Source organism: Pleurodeles waltl, chromosome 12 (genome assembly GCF_031143425.1).
Source record: "Pleurodeles waltl isolate 20211129_DDA chromosome 12, aPleWal1.hap1.20221129, whole genome shotgun sequence".
NCBI lineage: Eukaryota > Metazoa > Chordata > Amphibia > Caudata > Salamandridae > Pleurodeles > Pleurodeles waltl.
This window is the reverse complement of record NC_090451.1, coordinates 77517956-77534428: the sequence shown is the minus strand read 5'-3', so window position 1 is coordinate 77534428 and position 16473 is coordinate 77517956. Positions and strand designations below refer to the sequence as shown.

General features: G+C 42.8%; 1 protein-coding gene across 6 annotated transcripts in view; it reads right to left on the bottom strand.

Moving 5' to 3' along the window:
* Positions 1-16473, bottom strand: part of LOC138268383 (phospholipid-transporting ATPase IC-like) — a 324435-nt gene that overhangs the window by 256354 nt on the left and 51608 nt on the right. For 4 of the 6 annotated variants that reach the window (XM_069217963.1, XM_069217961.1, XM_069217960.1 and 1 more), the window contains 2 exons: positions 4974-5047; positions 4677-4765 (listed from right to left, as the gene is read on the bottom strand). In XM_069217963.1, coding sequence (XP_069074064.1) covers positions 4677-4765; positions 4974-5019 — 135 coding nt within the window. In that variant the 5' untranslated portion in view covers positions 5020-5047. Of the gene's footprint in view, positions 1-4676; positions 4766-4876; positions 5048-16473 lie in introns of all 6 variants that reach the window. The other 2 variants (XM_069217965.1, XM_069217964.1) reach the window with 1 other exon arrangement.

The following is a 16473-nucleotide window of genomic DNA, read 5'->3' as shown; positions in this document are numbered from 1 at the left end:
CTTTTATTTCGTTTTTTTTAAAACATTAGCAAAACACGTAAAAAGTGTAAAAGTAACCAAGTAAAAACAATGTCACCATTTAGAGATGAAAAGCATATGTTTGCAAAGAGAAGTTAAAAAAATACCAACTGCAAAATCGAATTAAAAAAATAAAGCCATAATTAAATCAGAAATTTGTCTACCAGCCCTGGGACAGAAGCAGACTAATTTTATGAGCAAGAGCAAAATGCTGTCAATCACAGTGAAGAAAGCCAAAAGCTGAATCATTGCCACTTACCGAAGGCTGTGGCAGATGGAATCAAAATAATAAATGGAAATTACAACAGATCAATGGATGTAGAGCAGTATTTCTTAAGCTTTTGATATCTGCGGTCCACCACTGAATGACTATCGAAAGCTGCGGACCCCATCTAAGCAATTTGTACGATTCAACCATCAAAAAATACATACAACTTCAGAAACAGTACACATCAAAGCAATGCACAGATTGTGAAATATTTTTCTTTAATTCACAAACAAAAATAAATACAAAAATAAAAATTGTAATAGGAATGTTGACGTTTTTCAAAATTTCTAAAGGATAAAACAGTATGAAAGATTCTAGCGTAACTCTGTCTCTTTCTTTGCCCAAAATGCATCCTCTGTTTTTGTCAGCGTATATTGGTGCTACAATTGAGGCCCCATTTATCCATTCCACTATTTGCTGTACTTGCACTGCTCCTACAAATCACAATAAGGATGTTTTTAGCCTCCAATTTTAAATTCCTTCACATTTGCACAGCATTCTAAGCAATACAATTTTAATTTTTACTGTTTTATGTATATGTAATTATTTAATCTGTTAATATTATTTCATTTTCTAAGCAGTCGCTGACCCCTTCAGCTGACATCATATCTATCTATCTATCTATCTATCTATCTATCTATCTATCTATCTATCTATCTATCTATCTATCTATCTATAAATAAATAAGTAAAGGTTATAGTTAAATGTTGAAATGAGCTAAGAACTTGCATTTAAACAAAATAAACACTGGAATGTATTAGTTACAGTTTAGTGAACTAAATAAAACTTGTGCCACCATCATGCACTACTTACGTCCTCACATATATCACTAATGACATATTATATGACATCACTGATTACATCACTGATGATACAATATTGACATCATTGATGATATCACAGACATACATCACTGATCATAACTACTATTTGCTTTACTCTATAAAATCTTACATCATTTTAAAGAAGAAAATTGTTATTAAATGGCCTATACTCTTATACAGCATAGAATTACTGTATGTACACATTTGGGTTCATCGAGTGGAAACAGTGCAAGTCCTGCAGGCAAGTTTGGTTGTGCATGGTGAAAGTTATATGGTGGTCGGTTTAGCAACCATGAAGGAGCAAGTTCATGTGCAAGTAGGTAAACCAGGTAAGGGCTGAGCAGACAGGATGTGGGTTGCAGAGGCATGTTTCAAAGTAGGTTGTGGCTTAAAGTCAATGTCTGTTGCTCAAATCCTGTGAGAAAAACAAAAGTTTCCATTCATATTATATTATCCAGAATTGGTTCAGTTTCTAGAGTTGCTATACAATGTTACAGACAAATTCTATGTAAAGTGGACATTTATGTGTGGATGTTTAAAGATATATATTCACAGAAGATTTTGAGGCACTGCAGAGTCTTCGATGATGCAGAATGTAGGGGTTGCCCACTCAGAGATGGTTTAACTCACAGTGTGGTTGTAAGTATGGCACTAAGGCCACTGTGCTCATTTCAGGAATGTGTGTAGTGTATTTTACCAAGCTATGGAGGGTTATCCAAGTGCTGCCTGAAGGTGTCTTTTCAGTGGCTAATGCATGCCTATCAGCCTCTTCACTTAAAATTGGGGATCATGTGAACTCTTTAAGAGGGTGATTTAAGAGTGTGATCCCATTAAGGGAAAACAGAGAACCAACTGTTTATTGAGCCAGTTCAAGGTTTAAACAGTGGATGATCCCATTAAAGCTTATGGAGGCATTTTGGGCCTGATTATGACCCTGGCGGACGGCGGAGGCCGTCCGCCAAGGTACCGCCGTTGAAAGACCGCACCGCGGTCAAAAGACCGCGGCGGCCATTTAAACATTTCCTCTGGGCCGGCGGGCGCTCTCCAAAAGAGCGCCCGCCGGCCCAGAGGAAATGCCCCTGCAACGAGGACGCCGGCTCAGAATTGAGCCGGCGGAGTTGCAGGGGTGCGACGGGTGCAGTTGCACCCGTCGCGTATTTCAGTGTCTGCTTAGCAGACAATGAAATACTTTGCGGGGCCCTCTTATGGGGGCCCCTGCCGTGCCCATGCCATTGGCATTGGCACGGCAGGGGACCCCAGGGGCCCGCGGCACCCCCTACCGCCATCCTGTTCCTGGCGGGCGAACCGCCAGGAACAGGATGGCGGTAGGGGGTGTCAGAATCCCCCATGGCGGCGCAGCAAGCTGCGCCGCCATGGGGGATTCTAAGGGCAGCGGTAAACCGGCGGGAGACCGCCGGTTTGCCTCTTCTGACCGCGGCCGAACCGCCGCGGTCAGAATGCCCTGCGGGGCACCGCCGGCCTGTCGGCGGTGCTCCCGCCGACCCTGGCCCCGGCGGTCTTAGACCGCCGGGGTCAGAATGACCCCCTTTGTGTGTTAGGTGGATAAACCCAACTAAAAAGAGGGCAACATCCATGAAATGTGAGTGGTTTGACAGATATTCTTGGTGTCCAGCATATGGCCAAATGTGATGTGGATTAACACTTTACTAGCAATAGAAAATTGGGCAAAAGTGTAGCTTATTGAATTACTTAAAGTCCGCAAAGTCTATGGGACACTGCCACAAACACTGGCTGTGTTGATGTCATCAGTGATGCTATCATTTCAACATCTAACTACAACATTTTTAAGACACTGCCACGTACATTAGCTGTTGTCATCAGTAATGTTATCATTTCAACATCTAACTACAACGCTACATTAACCTTTAATTTGTTTAGAAGCAAATTAAGACCTTATTACTATACCTTACTATATCGTCTGTTTAACATTTGCTTTTTTCAGTGAATGTGTGTGTGTTTTCATGATTGGTTTTTGGAAAACATATAACTGGCTGACAGCTAAAACTGTGTCTGTGGCAGACCTAAAAATATCCAACCTCTTACCTCAAACCAGTTTTCATAAAATCTTCAATAGTGCACTAGAGCATCTAAAAGGTTAAGGGGTCAAGGGGACATGAATGTTGAGCATAATTTGCAATAAAAAGCACTATTTAGAGTTTGGAGGATAGGTTACTCTGTTACAAATGTGGTGGATATAATAATCCTGTTGAAGCAAAAATGTAGGTAGTTAAAGCCAGGCTGCTAATGGTTATTGGAATGTCCTTGGTGAAATCTGGTAAGAGAATGTACAGGCATGCAACTGACATGCAGCATCACTACAAACTTGTTTTCTGGTGCACTTTCAAACTTATGAGGGACCACAAAGCTCATAACAGTTATGTCAGGGACCATAGGTTTAAAACGACCCATACAAACAAGCTATATTATAAACAAAGGGTCTGTAAGGGCAGGAAGTGTTACATGTAAAAGGTAGAATGTTTTTGAAACATGCTAGGTAAAAACAAGATCTTGGACTACTTTGACGGGACACAAGACTCTGATAAACTCAAACAGTTTATGAATGGATTTAGAGGGTATTTGATGATGTACGTTTCATGAAAATATGAAGAGTTTGTACTTGTGCTGAAGATGGATTTAAGGGTCGCAAAATGTATCCAATGGTAGTGTATGGTACTAATAGTCTATGAGAGTAACGAAGATGAGAATGGAGTTTGAAATAATTTTAGTGCACTTGGATACAGATTTTGTCATTGTGAGGAAGGGCAATAGACAGGGCTAGTGGAATTATGAAATTCTGCATCTGCTGCTTTTTTTCTCATAATTAAAGGTATTGCCGCATTTGCAACATAATCTATCATCTGCTGCATAATATGCATATTTTAACCAAAAAAATCGTTCTAGCTCAAAATAATTAAAAGTTAGTAAAAATGTGGCAATATTTGTTTGTACACATTGGTAGACTCTTCACAAAAGTTACTTGGTCATATGTCATTCGCTTATTTATGTATTTTGTTGTTAAACTGGTACTAATAAAGTAATATATTTGCCCAGATAATATTACCATGTGTAAAAATTACACAATATTGAAGTAATACTATAAATGTGCTGCATAGTTCACCTTTTCTTACAGAATAATTTAGTCAATCCCGCCACTTAATGTGGTGCCCCCCCCCCCACATAATTCTAGTGGCCTTGACAATAGAGTAACTAGACATAATGAGTTCAAACGTTATATTATGTAATTAAAGGGACAGGTTGTGTGTTGCAAATGATTTAACTTCAAACATGTAACACGATGTAGGATTGTGTAGTGTGCTGATAGATTGTCACTTTTTGAGTGACAAAGTAAACAAGGTTGAGGATGAGGGACAGCAGGTGAGGTTGTAAAAGATTAAGCAAACGATACAAAAATGCTCTTGCATATGTAACACACTGACAAATGAATGTGTTTAAAAGGATAGTTAAGTTGCATACGCTTAGGACATGGTGAAATAACTACTAAGGTGAATACATAAAATATACTTCATACAAAAGGACAAACTTACTGCATACTTTGGCCGACCGAAACATAGGAAGCTCGTCCTAGCTGCGGTATGATAGGCCCGGTCATTAGCTCTCACCTCCCAGGAGTAATCTGAAATACGAATAGAAGGAGTGGCATGGGTAACAGTGCATCTTCACCCTAGTGGGCATCTTTTTATAATGCTGGTTTGCAGCCTATCCATTCAGCGCGACAGTGGTATACCATATAGCAGTTGCGACGAAGGAGAAGTGTAATAGGTGATGTCCTGCGTTGCGAATAGTTAAGGGGATTTTTAAGTCTTCTAAGAATCTTTGCTCACCAGGCTTTTTCTTCTTTTTCCCCTCTCTGTTGACTGAAGTGTCCATCTTTTTGATCCTGGGAGCCTCACGGTACCTATAGGGAGTAGGAAGAAACAATACAATGAATAAAGGATTTAAAGCCAAATGCCCCTTTAACATTAGACAAAAAAGATTACAGTAAGCATTAATACTGTCCCGTATGTTAGAAAGTTCAGACAAAAACCTCTGATTCTGTTCCACAGTCCCAAAGGCGCATACACATGAGAGTTAGATATTACTTAACTATGCGCTTTGATAGTCTCTAGGGTACTTATACTATGAACATCTCTATGATGCAGACCCAAAGTCTCTACGGTAAGTAAGAGTCTTTATGGGAACCTGCATGTCACAGTCTTTATGCTGTATTCCTCTACCACTGTAAATATGGTGCTTACACGCTTGAGTGACTATATTACAGGCACCATGGTGTCTCTATGGTACATGAATGCATTACAATCTTTGTGATATTTACACACTGGAATATTTATATAATCCACCATATGAAATTATTAATGTAGTACACATGGTGTTCCTTGAGGCAGAATTTCTCAAATATTTCATTGATGGCCCCTTATTTTCTTTCACACTCCAAGTGTCGTAACTCCATGCCTTTATGTTGTACATGACTCTCTCTCTCTCTCTCTCGCTCTATATTTAGAGAATACAACAAAGTCACGATGGTGAGCTCCTACGGCATACTCTATTTACAGACAAGAGCCTGTTCCAAAAATACATGCCCCAATAAAAAAACCTCATCACCTCTACGGTACACATATCTCTATGCTAAATATAAAAAAAAAGAAGAAAATGTGTTACTTACCTGTAGCTGCAGTTACCCAATATTGGTATCTTTCATAGATTCACATGCTTGAATCTTCCCCGTCGTCGAAGTGGGAGTCCCACGGTATCCAATAAAGCAGTATACAACAACCACAGAAACTACAATGGAAGTAGGCCTTTAAATGTGCTAGTCTATTCAAGTCCTTTCTTTAAAATGGACCAACCCTGAACCATGACCAATCAACACTCCCAAGAAAGGCTCTCTTCCTCAGATTTTCACCACTAGAGTGAATTATGCATCCTGAGTTAGTAAAGGGAGCCTCTAAGGGGAGTAGGGTGGGTCGCATGTGAATCTATGAAAGATACCAATACTGGATAACTGTAGTTAAAGGTACATTACTAATTTTCTTATCCAGTATTGGATCTTTCATAGATTCACATGCTTGAATCAGAATAACAAGCAGTATTAACCATTTAGAATAAGAAATTGTAGCGGATGGTGGGTATGAGAGAATTTTGTACATCATATATCATAGCTTATATAGTGTAGTTATAGAAACACAAGCCTGCATCTAGAGATGTTCGACTGGATAGTAATAATAATAATCACCAGTATTAGAAATAAAATTCTCCATTACCATAGAGGCTCAACCTACTGGAACAGATGGGGTAGGACTGCTAGACCCACGCCCCATCATTTTTATGTGTGGACTAGAGGCAGTAATGCTTCATGAATGAGTGGGTACTCTTCCAAGTAGCAGCACAGCATATTTATTCTAAAGGAACTCCCGCAAACTAGAGCAGCAGAGGTAGATACTGCCCTTGTTGAATATGCTCTAGGCTGCCTTTCTAGAGGTTTTCCTGCTGCAGAATGGCAGAACTGGATGGTTGCTGATAGCCATCTTGCTCATGTTGTCTTTGTTGCTGCAGTGCTCTGTCGCACAGTTCCGTCGGACAGTAATAATTGATCAGACTTGCAAAAAGTTTTAGTGCATTGGAGATAGAACTTAAGACATCTCTTTACATCCAACGTGTGGAGAGATTTTTCTGCTGGTGATGTTGGATTGGGAAAATGTGTGGGAGAATAACTGGTTGATTGAGATCAAATTGAGAAGGAACTTTAGGAATTAATTTGGATTTGCTTTGAGAATGACGAAATCGTCAGTAAAACGTAGAAAAGGTTTTTGTGTAGTGAAAGCTTGGTTTTCACTGACCTTCCGGTGGAAGTGATCGCTAGTAGGAAAGCTACAATCCATGTAAGAAACTTGAGGTCTGCCTTGTGGATAGGTTCAAATGGGGATTTCATTAATTGTGAGAGAACAACATTAAGGTGCTATTCTGTAGGGGGCACCATTACTGGAGGAAAATCCTTGAATAAACCTCTCATGAATTGCTTAATTAGTCGTGATGAACAAAGGGAGGCCATGTCTGAAGAACGTCTGTGTAGGAAAGTACCATCTTGCCTGGCATGTTACCCCCATATTCCACTTTATATATGTTGTTTTAGTCTATGAGTCACTGGGACCCTGCCAGGCAGGGCCCCAGTGCTCATAATTATGTGCCCTGTATGTGTTCCCTGTGTGATGCCTAACTGTCTCACTGAGGCTCTGCTAACCAGAACCTCAGTGGTTATGCTCTCTCTGCTTTCCAAATTTGTCACTAACAGGCTAGTGACTAAATATACCAATTCACATTGGCATACTGGTACACCCATATAATTCCCTAGTATATGGTACTGAGGTACCCAGGGTATTGGGGTTCCAGGAGATCCCTATGGGCTGCAGCATTTCTTTTGCTACCCATAGAGAGCTCTGACAATTCTTACACAGGCCTGCCAGTGCAGCCTGAGTGAAATAACGTCCACGTTATTTCACAGCCATTTACCACTGCACTTAAGTAACTTATAAGTCACCTATATGTCTAACCTTCACCTGGTGAAGGTTGGGTGCAAAGTTACTTAGTGTGGGCACCCTGGCACTAGCCAAGGTGCCCCCACATCGTTCAGGGCAAATTCCCCGGACTTTGTGAGCGCGGGGACACCATTACACGTGTGCACTGTACATAGGTCACTACCTATGTACAGCGTCACAATGGTAACTCTGAACATGGCCATGTAACATATCTAAGATCATGGAATTGTCACCCCAATGCCATTCTGGCATTGGGGGGACAATTTCATGACCCCCCGGGTCTTTAGCACAGAACCCGGGTACTGCCAAACTGCCTTTCCGGGGTCTCCACTGCAGCTGCTGCTGCTGACAACCCCTCAGACAGGTTTCTGCCCTCCTGGGGTCCTGGCAGCCCTGACCCAGGAAGGCAGAACAAAGGACTTCCTCTGAGAGAGGGTGTAACACCCTCTCCCTTTGGAAATAGGTGTGAAGGCTGGGGAGGAGTAGCCTCCCCCAGCCTCTGGAAATGCTTTGATGGGCACAGATGGTGCCCATCTCTGCATAAGCCAGTCTACACCGGTTCAGGGATCCCCCAGCAATGCTCTGGCGCGAAACTGGACAAAGGAAAGGGAAGTGACTACTCCCCTGACCTGTACCTCCCAGGGGAGGTGCCCAGAGCTCCTCCAGTGTGTCCCAGACCTCTGCCATCTTGGAAACATAGGTGTTTGTGGCACACTGGACTGCTCTGAGTGGCCAGTGCCAGCAGGTGACGTCAGAGGCTCCTTCTGATAGGCTCTTACCTCTCTTGGTAGCCAATCCTCCTTACTAGGTAGCCAAACCAGCTTTTCTGGCTATTTAGGGTCTCTGCTTTGGGGATCTCACCAGGTAACGAATACAAGAGCTCATCAGAGTTCCTCTGCATTTCCCTCTTCACCTTCTGCCAAAGGTTCGACCGCTGACTGCTCAGGACGCTGGCAAAACCGCAACAAAGTAGCAAGACGACTACTAGCAACCTTGTATTGCTTCATCCTGCCGGCTTTCTCAACTGTTTCCAGGTGGTGCATGCTCTGGGGGTAGCCTGCCTCCTCTCTGCACTAGGACCTCTAAAGAAATCTCCCGTGGGTCCACGGAATCTTCCCCCTGCAACCGCAGGCAACAAAAGACTGCATCACAGGTCCTTTCATTTTAATTTTCAATGAAATCGAGCATAGATTTGATGTCGGACCACATCTGGCTGTCGTACTGTGCCAGGATAGCTGACATGAGGGACAATCTTTTGCCTATAGTGTCAAGGTGGCGTCCGTCTCTATCTGGTGGTACTGAGATGGGGGCTGCTGGATTTTTAGATCGTCTCTGCGCAGTTTGACAAACTACGGAATTTGGCCTAGGATATCGTGTGAGGCATGCTGGGGAATCATCAGGGGCCCTGTATTTTTTGTCACTAAGGGGCAGGACTGCCGGTACTGTAGTGGGGTTCTTCATGATCCTAATACCCTCCTGCCATAAGTGGTCAATGATGGGAATTGACCTTACTGATTTCCGTGTCTGGTCCTTAAAATCATACAAGAAGTAATCAGAATGCTTCACTGTAATGGGTGGGTGAAATCTTTCCACTGCCCTTTCCATAATACAATGATATCCCCCAATGTCCTCCGGAAGGGATTCAGCCGGAGGGTGTTGAGGTAGAGATGGAGTATGGATGATGTAATCTTCCCAGTTGTCTGGTTAAGCCGGTAACTCGCCTTCTTCCCTGGCCTCATCTTCTGATGTGGAAGGATCATCTCTGGGAGGAGAAACAGCACGTGGTGGTGGTGTCATTCTATCCGTCGCTGGAGACGGGATAGTTGATGGTGGAATAGATACAGTACGTGGAGGGGTTGATGGTGGTACCCCTGTCTGTGGAGGGAAACGCCGTCTGTAGTCTGATAACATGTCTTGAAGATCCTCTACTAGAGAATGAGGCATAAATACATGTTCCTGAGAGCAATGGGGCTCCGAATGGTACTGTTGGTGCCCTGTGTACTTATGAGTAAAGGGTTGACTATAGTATTCCTCAAAGTCCTGACTCTGGTCACTCTCCTAATACTCTTCCTCTTTCTCCTGATACTTAACATGGAGTTCTGAAGGACTATGAGCTGGTCCAAAATGTCCCTCCTCATCTGACTCTTCCATGTCTAAAAGGTGACTTGGGAGAAGGAGTGAAATGTTTGAAGTGTATGCCAGAGTAGGTTCAGTGAATGTCTTAATTTTTAATCTCTGGTCGACGGTGTCGTTGACGACGCCGTCGGTGGTATCGGTGGGATCGTCGACCGTGGTGTTGTTGTCGACGGTGTCGTTGACGAGGTCTTAGGCACTGACAACGTCAATGGTGTGATGTTTACCGTTGTCATCGGGGAAACCATTGTTGCTGGAAGTGAGGTGCCTTTCGTCTCTGTGGTTATCGTCCACGATATGGGAACCTGAAGTGAAGATGTGGTCATTGCCGTTAGTGTAGATGGTCTCACAGATGGTACGACTGTGACAGTCGTCGACGACGATGCTGCCGTCGACGTTGATTTCAGCATCGTCGGGGTTAAAAAGGGAGATTTTTCTCCTGTTGTCGACATGTCTGAGGTAACTTTAGCTTTGTGGTTTTGTGGCTTACATGGAGTAGCTGGAGCAGATGAAAATACTTCTGAGGAGGAGTGTTTTTCTTTTTCTTTTTTCTTAGAGTCCCTTGACTGGTGGTGAATTTTAAGGGATTTTCTGCTATCCTCAGAAGAGCTCTCCAAAGATCTAGCCCTTTTATGTGACTTAGGCGCAAAGTCACTATCTTCATCAGAAGATGTTTTTTGGGCTTTAGTTTTCTGTAGCCACAGTAACAATTTGCCTACTCTATCTCTCAGTCTTAGGTGGAAAAGTACGACAGATTTTACTTTCCTTCGCCTTATGAGTAGGATGAAGGCAATAAATACAATTTTTATGGGGATCATCTACATGGACTCTCTTTTTTCCACAGGTCTTAAAGGGACGAAAGAGGCCGTTAGTATCACACATGATTGGAATAGATGAAAATCCAATACCTTTTTGAAGTAATTGTTGGAAAAAAAACTGAACAGAACTCTTGGAGACTCCCTTCACACGCGACGTGCAGTGAAAATCTGAGGAAGAGAGCCTCTTTTGGGAGTGTTCTAGAGGGTGCTTTCACCTGATTAGTCATGGTTCAGGTTTGGTCCATTCTTAAGAAAGGACATGGATAGACTAGAAAATGTAATGACCTACTTTCATTGTAGCCTCTGTGGTTGTTGCATACTGCTTCATAGGATACCGTGGGACTCCCACTTTTACGACGGGATGATTCAAGCATCTGAGTCTATGAAAGATCCAATACTGGATAATTAGTATAACCACATGCAGAATAGCGCTTGTTTTGCATCCACTGAAGTGCAAATTGTGCACACATACAAATATGTGATATCTTTAGGTTATCTACACAAATACACATACACAAATTCGAGTCTAAGTGGTGAAAATGGCTATGTTGCTTTGTGAGTGAGGGACTCCTCCCCCCTATGCCGTGCTTGTGCCCACCCACACTTGTCCGACCCCGGAAGAGAGAGCCACGTTAGAATGTCGCTGGGTTGCTGCTGAGTCAACACTGACAGGGCTGCCTTTAAGCCTCCAAGCCTACCAAGCCTACCAAGCCTACCAAGTCTCCAAATCCTTCTGAAGCTTTCCAAGAACTGTCTTTAAGGTTTTCAGCCCTTTCTCAAGCCTGGGGCTTTGGGAGCGTTTACCCCTGGCACACACTGTCATACAATGTTACGGTTTGCGGATCTCACTCTTATGGTCCCCTGTCATCTCACTGTTGTCAATGTTGGGCCCCTAGATTTCTACTGTGCTATTTGGCTGCGTCATTGCTGCTACTGCTACAGCTGCTGCTCCAACTGCCGTCACTGTACCCGGCCCTGCTCATGGAGGCGTGCGGACATGGATGTATGGCAGGGGCATTTCCTTCGCTATGGTGAAGGAGAGTCGTCCCCCTGGCTAAGCCAGCAGCAGAAAAATAAAACAGTAGTTTAATATTATCTTATTTCTCTGCTGCTGGCTCAGTCAGCAGTGCCGGGTGAGGTGGGGCTGGGCCATGGGAGGTGGGAGGAGGAGAGAGTGTGCGCCTAAGTGCGCATATGTGCTTGGCCAGCCATCTTAGGCCGGTCAAGCACACATGCGCACTTAGGTTTCTCAAGCCCGGCTGTGTTTAACAGCTGGGCTGGAGAAACTGCACAGATCCCATGGCTGTGTCTGAGCAGCTGGCTAAGCCACTCAGACCATTCCTGGTGCTGCTTTCATGCTAGCTGTAGCATGAAAGCCGTGCTAGGATTGCTGGGGACTGGTGTCCTAGTGAATGCTGGGGCACCACATCGAGGCAAGAGGAGCGTGAGGCGGCAGGAGACGGGTGCATTGTGGTGGAGGTAAGTTCATTATTATTTTTATTTTATTATTTTCACCCCCCCACTCCGTCTCTGTAGCCCCTCGCCTTGAGATTTGTGGCTGCTGGTGTATGGCAGGGCAGTGGATGGTGGCTGCAGATGGGCATAAGCGCTGCAGCGTGTTTAGCTGCTGTACTGCAGTGTCACAGTGGTGGTTCTTCTGCAAGACAACTTGATACAGTCTTTGGGATCCAACCAAACTAGTGAGCTACCGAGCTGCCAAGTTAAAGCCGAGAAAGCCTGCAGCTGGTTGACAAAACTGAGGCTAGGGGGCAGAGGATCTACAGTCTCAGCTACTTTCTTTTCTTCCTTTAACTCTGGTCTCAGTTTGTGTGGGTGGAGGTGGTGGCTTCAGCAAGTTTATGGGGAGGTATGTGGATAGCTATCGCCGCTGCTGTGCTGCGGGTTCTGGGGCTCTTACTGCTTTTTCTGTATGCCCAACTATCCCACCGTCCCACTGATCTTACTTTTTTGACATTATTGACATTATCAATACCACTGTTTGGGATCTTTTTTCTCACCATTGTTTGTCCTTAGAAGGGCCAATTTTTCCAGCTAGGTGAGTATCACTGTCGATCAATTATGGGGAAATGCAAAGTGAACCTTACTGCCTCTAGTACAACAATGGATAGCTTCCTTTAGAGAGCAGTAACTGCGACAGACAATTGGGCTGAGCTGGCTAAAGGACGGCTATCCTTGCCATCTGCCTCCAGTCATTGTGCTCCTGGTACCCAAGCTAACTTAGCCACTGATATTGTGTCTATCACCAGGGTTGATGATGGGATCCTTGACCTTGTATCTAACCCAGTATCTGACCCAGCGTCTGCCCCTGTATTTGAGACTGTATGTGAACCTGTACCAGATCCTGTAACTGTTAAGTTCTACCCTGACGTCGGTCCTGGGGGTTGGGGAGATGATATGCCGTCCCTAGTATGGTCAGGCAGCAAAGGAGTTCAGAGGAAATCCCAAGTAGGATAGAAGAAAAGAGAGGAGGGGAATGCTAAGTCTTAAAGGCCCGCCCTAGTTCGCTCCAAGAAGAGAGTACTTTGGGAGATGACCCAGGCCTGGCTCCGGATACAGACGTTCTGCGAATGGATGGAGGCAATCATGCACTCTTGGATGATGAAATATCTAAGGTTATGCTCTCTTTGCTCACCTCTGCCTGACCCCCTTACTTGTGAGACTGACAAAAATCAAGTAGGCCATTACTGCAATAAGTCAATTGTTGGGGAGGGGTGGAGGGAGAGGACTACTACAATACAATCAACTTCAAGGGGGAAGTGCTGTGGGGTGGGGAGGTGCATTAGGGAAGTAGGCTTCATATTAGCCCGCACCAAGGAGGAAATGCAAATCCCATGGTGCTGGGGGCTTAAGGCCCCCTCTGCTGCACCCCAAAAACATTTTTACGGACATGTGAAGCACACACATGCCTTAGGGGCATGTGTGCACTACATGTCAATTTTAAAAATGCATTTAAAATGCATTTTTAAAATTTGCACATGGCTACCACCAAACTTTTGTTGGTGGTAATTGCATTTCCTAAATGCCCAATTCGCATTTAGGAAATGCTTGATACATCTGCTTAAGAAATCGCAAATAAGGATTCCTTATTTGCGATTTCCTATTTAGAGAATCGCAATTTGCAATTCTCTAAATGGGGTCGCAATTTTAAGGAATCGCTATTGTAGCGATTCCTTAAAATTGCACTGCAAATGCCTTTCATACATTCTGAAAGGCATTTCTGCATTCGCAAACGGACGAATTTTGCAATTCGCACCGTTTGCGAATGCAAAATCGCTTGATACATCTGGCCCTTAATTCTCAAGGATGGTATGCACCTTGATATGATGAATAGAATTCCATGGATACAGAATATAAAGCAGGCCCTACTGGGCTTAGGCCAGTCAAAGAGAGATTTATGGATTTACCCAGAGGATATTTTAAGGAATTTTAAAAAGGAGATTAAAGAACATGTGTTTGAGGCCTGCCAGGTTCAGAGGGGAAAAAGGAGACTTCCCTAAGATAACAGTGGGGTGGTACTTAGCATGGAATGACCAGTTTGAATGTAAATTATACCTTACGATAATCAATAATGTACAACACAGGTACCTTTTAACGCTTTTCCATCTTCTTATTTTTCATTACTTGACTGCTTTTCCAAAAGCTGATAGATGGGGTACAATCACCCAAAAATGCAGCTGTGGTAAGCGATTGGAGCAGACCACCCTGCACTTAGCAGTTTTCTGCAAATTTTACAGGATCCCCAGAAAACTCCTTCTTAAACCTCTTTTGCTACAAGAAAGAATAATACCTCATCAGGTGGCTTTTACATTTCAGTATGAACTAAGGGATGCCAAAGTCTCCTATAGGATTGCCCTGTTTTTCTCTAGAGTAATTAGTATTAGAGCTCTATTAGATGATTCAGGGAATCCGAGTACATAAAAGTTTTTAGGTATTCAATTTTATCCCATGCTGTCCATGCCCTTAGTGTTTAATGGCTATATTCATTCAGTGCTGGAAGTACTGTATTTTAACTGTAATGATAATTACCAGATTTTGGTGGGAATTATTTATGATGTTTGTATTTTAGTGTATTATATATCACTTATTTTAAGTTTATTTTAACTGTCTTAGCACTTTGGTTTTGTGAGATATATGTTTTAATCATATTCTTCATATTTTAATGTGTTAACTTGTTGTTTATGGTTCACATAATTTGTGCTGAATAAAGTTTTTGACTGACTGACTGACTATGTTCATGTTGAGTTACTTTTGCAACACAACAAAAACTTCATAACACCCGATTGGTGCAACCTAAGGGTCATTATCTAATGAAAAATAAACTGTGGAGCATTGAAAATGCAATTGCGTCAAGTGTTGCGTTCCCCTGCTCTGCAGCCTGGACCCTGATAGCCTTGCTGCCCAGCCTTTTGTCTTGATTTTAGGGATGGTGAAAAGGGGCCTTTTATTGAGAAATCATGTAGCACCCTGGTGCCAACATGAACATTTTTTAAGTAAAAAAGGTAGGGTCAATATTTATAGGACCTGTACTCCATGCATACAGAGTTGAACATGATGAGTTTTTGAACCAGGAGCCATTGAAGTTGGCCTAGATAGGCTATTACACGTCTTTGCATTGAATACAAGTCTTACTATGGTTTGAGCATCACACATAATTTGAGAATGCTTTTCACTGGTAATGTGAGGTCAAACTAGTTACAAAAATATACTCAGGATTAATTTAAAGTATGCATCTCAGTGATTATCTGAGAAAAAGAAAGATAAGAAATATTAATTTCAGGATGCCAAGGTTGTGAAATAGGCATTGGTCACAGAGGCAATATACAAGTGAAATTTGAAGTTTGCATATGAAAGATTCTCATATTCCTAACTAGCTGGAGTGGTGTGGGGACGCTTCCTAGAGCAGGAGGCCAGAGTATCAGACCCAACAGATCAAGCTTTGCTGCTATTGATAGAATCTCTGATTTAGAGGTTCTTAATTTGAAAAGGTTCTTTACCGCATCCAGGTCGTCCGCAGTCCATATTTTCCATCAGTCCGGTTTGATTTGAAGTTGACCACTAGTTGTATGTCATCTGCACACACATAAGTGGTTACATGATATAGCAAATTTCTGAGTTTTTTAGAATTTCCTTAACTCTAAAATCATGTGAAAAGAAGTTTTAATGGGAACTACACCTTTTAAAAGAAGCTTTATTTTTTTCTGAATAAAAGAAGGCTGAATTAGGGCTAACAACGTTTTCTAGTGTTTTAAGTGGTAAATTGTGAACTCTAATAAAGTAAGGCATCACTTCTCAAAGCCTTCGGAAAGGCGCAGTGATCTGGAGGCTCCTGTGACCCCAGAACTTACTGTGCATGTTCCGATATCATATGTAGAGGGCGCTCAGCACTGCCCAGACTCAGTGCCATCAAAACCCTATGTGCACTGCGTCCTAAGCACACACTTACCAATATCAGTTTCTGTTTCAGCACTTTCAGTGTACCATTTTTGTTTTTTTAATGTATGGAACACAATAAGGAACCATAAGTCAATCATGGTAGCAACCTCGTTGAATATATCCATGGAGCAAACGTTCAGAATCACACATGTTGGTACAAGTTCTGTCCTTTATTAATCATCCCACGTGCTTTAAGGAGTAGGGAATGCTCCACCTGTCCCTTTAGACAACTCAAAACACTTTGTTTTCTATGAGATAGGATATGTTGCCATATCTGCATGAAGTGTGCCACAAACTGGTGGCTTTGGACATCCATGGCCAATTATTCAAGAGATCAATATTTTGAAGCCCATACATCGTCTTTTTGTAACACAAATATCTGAATG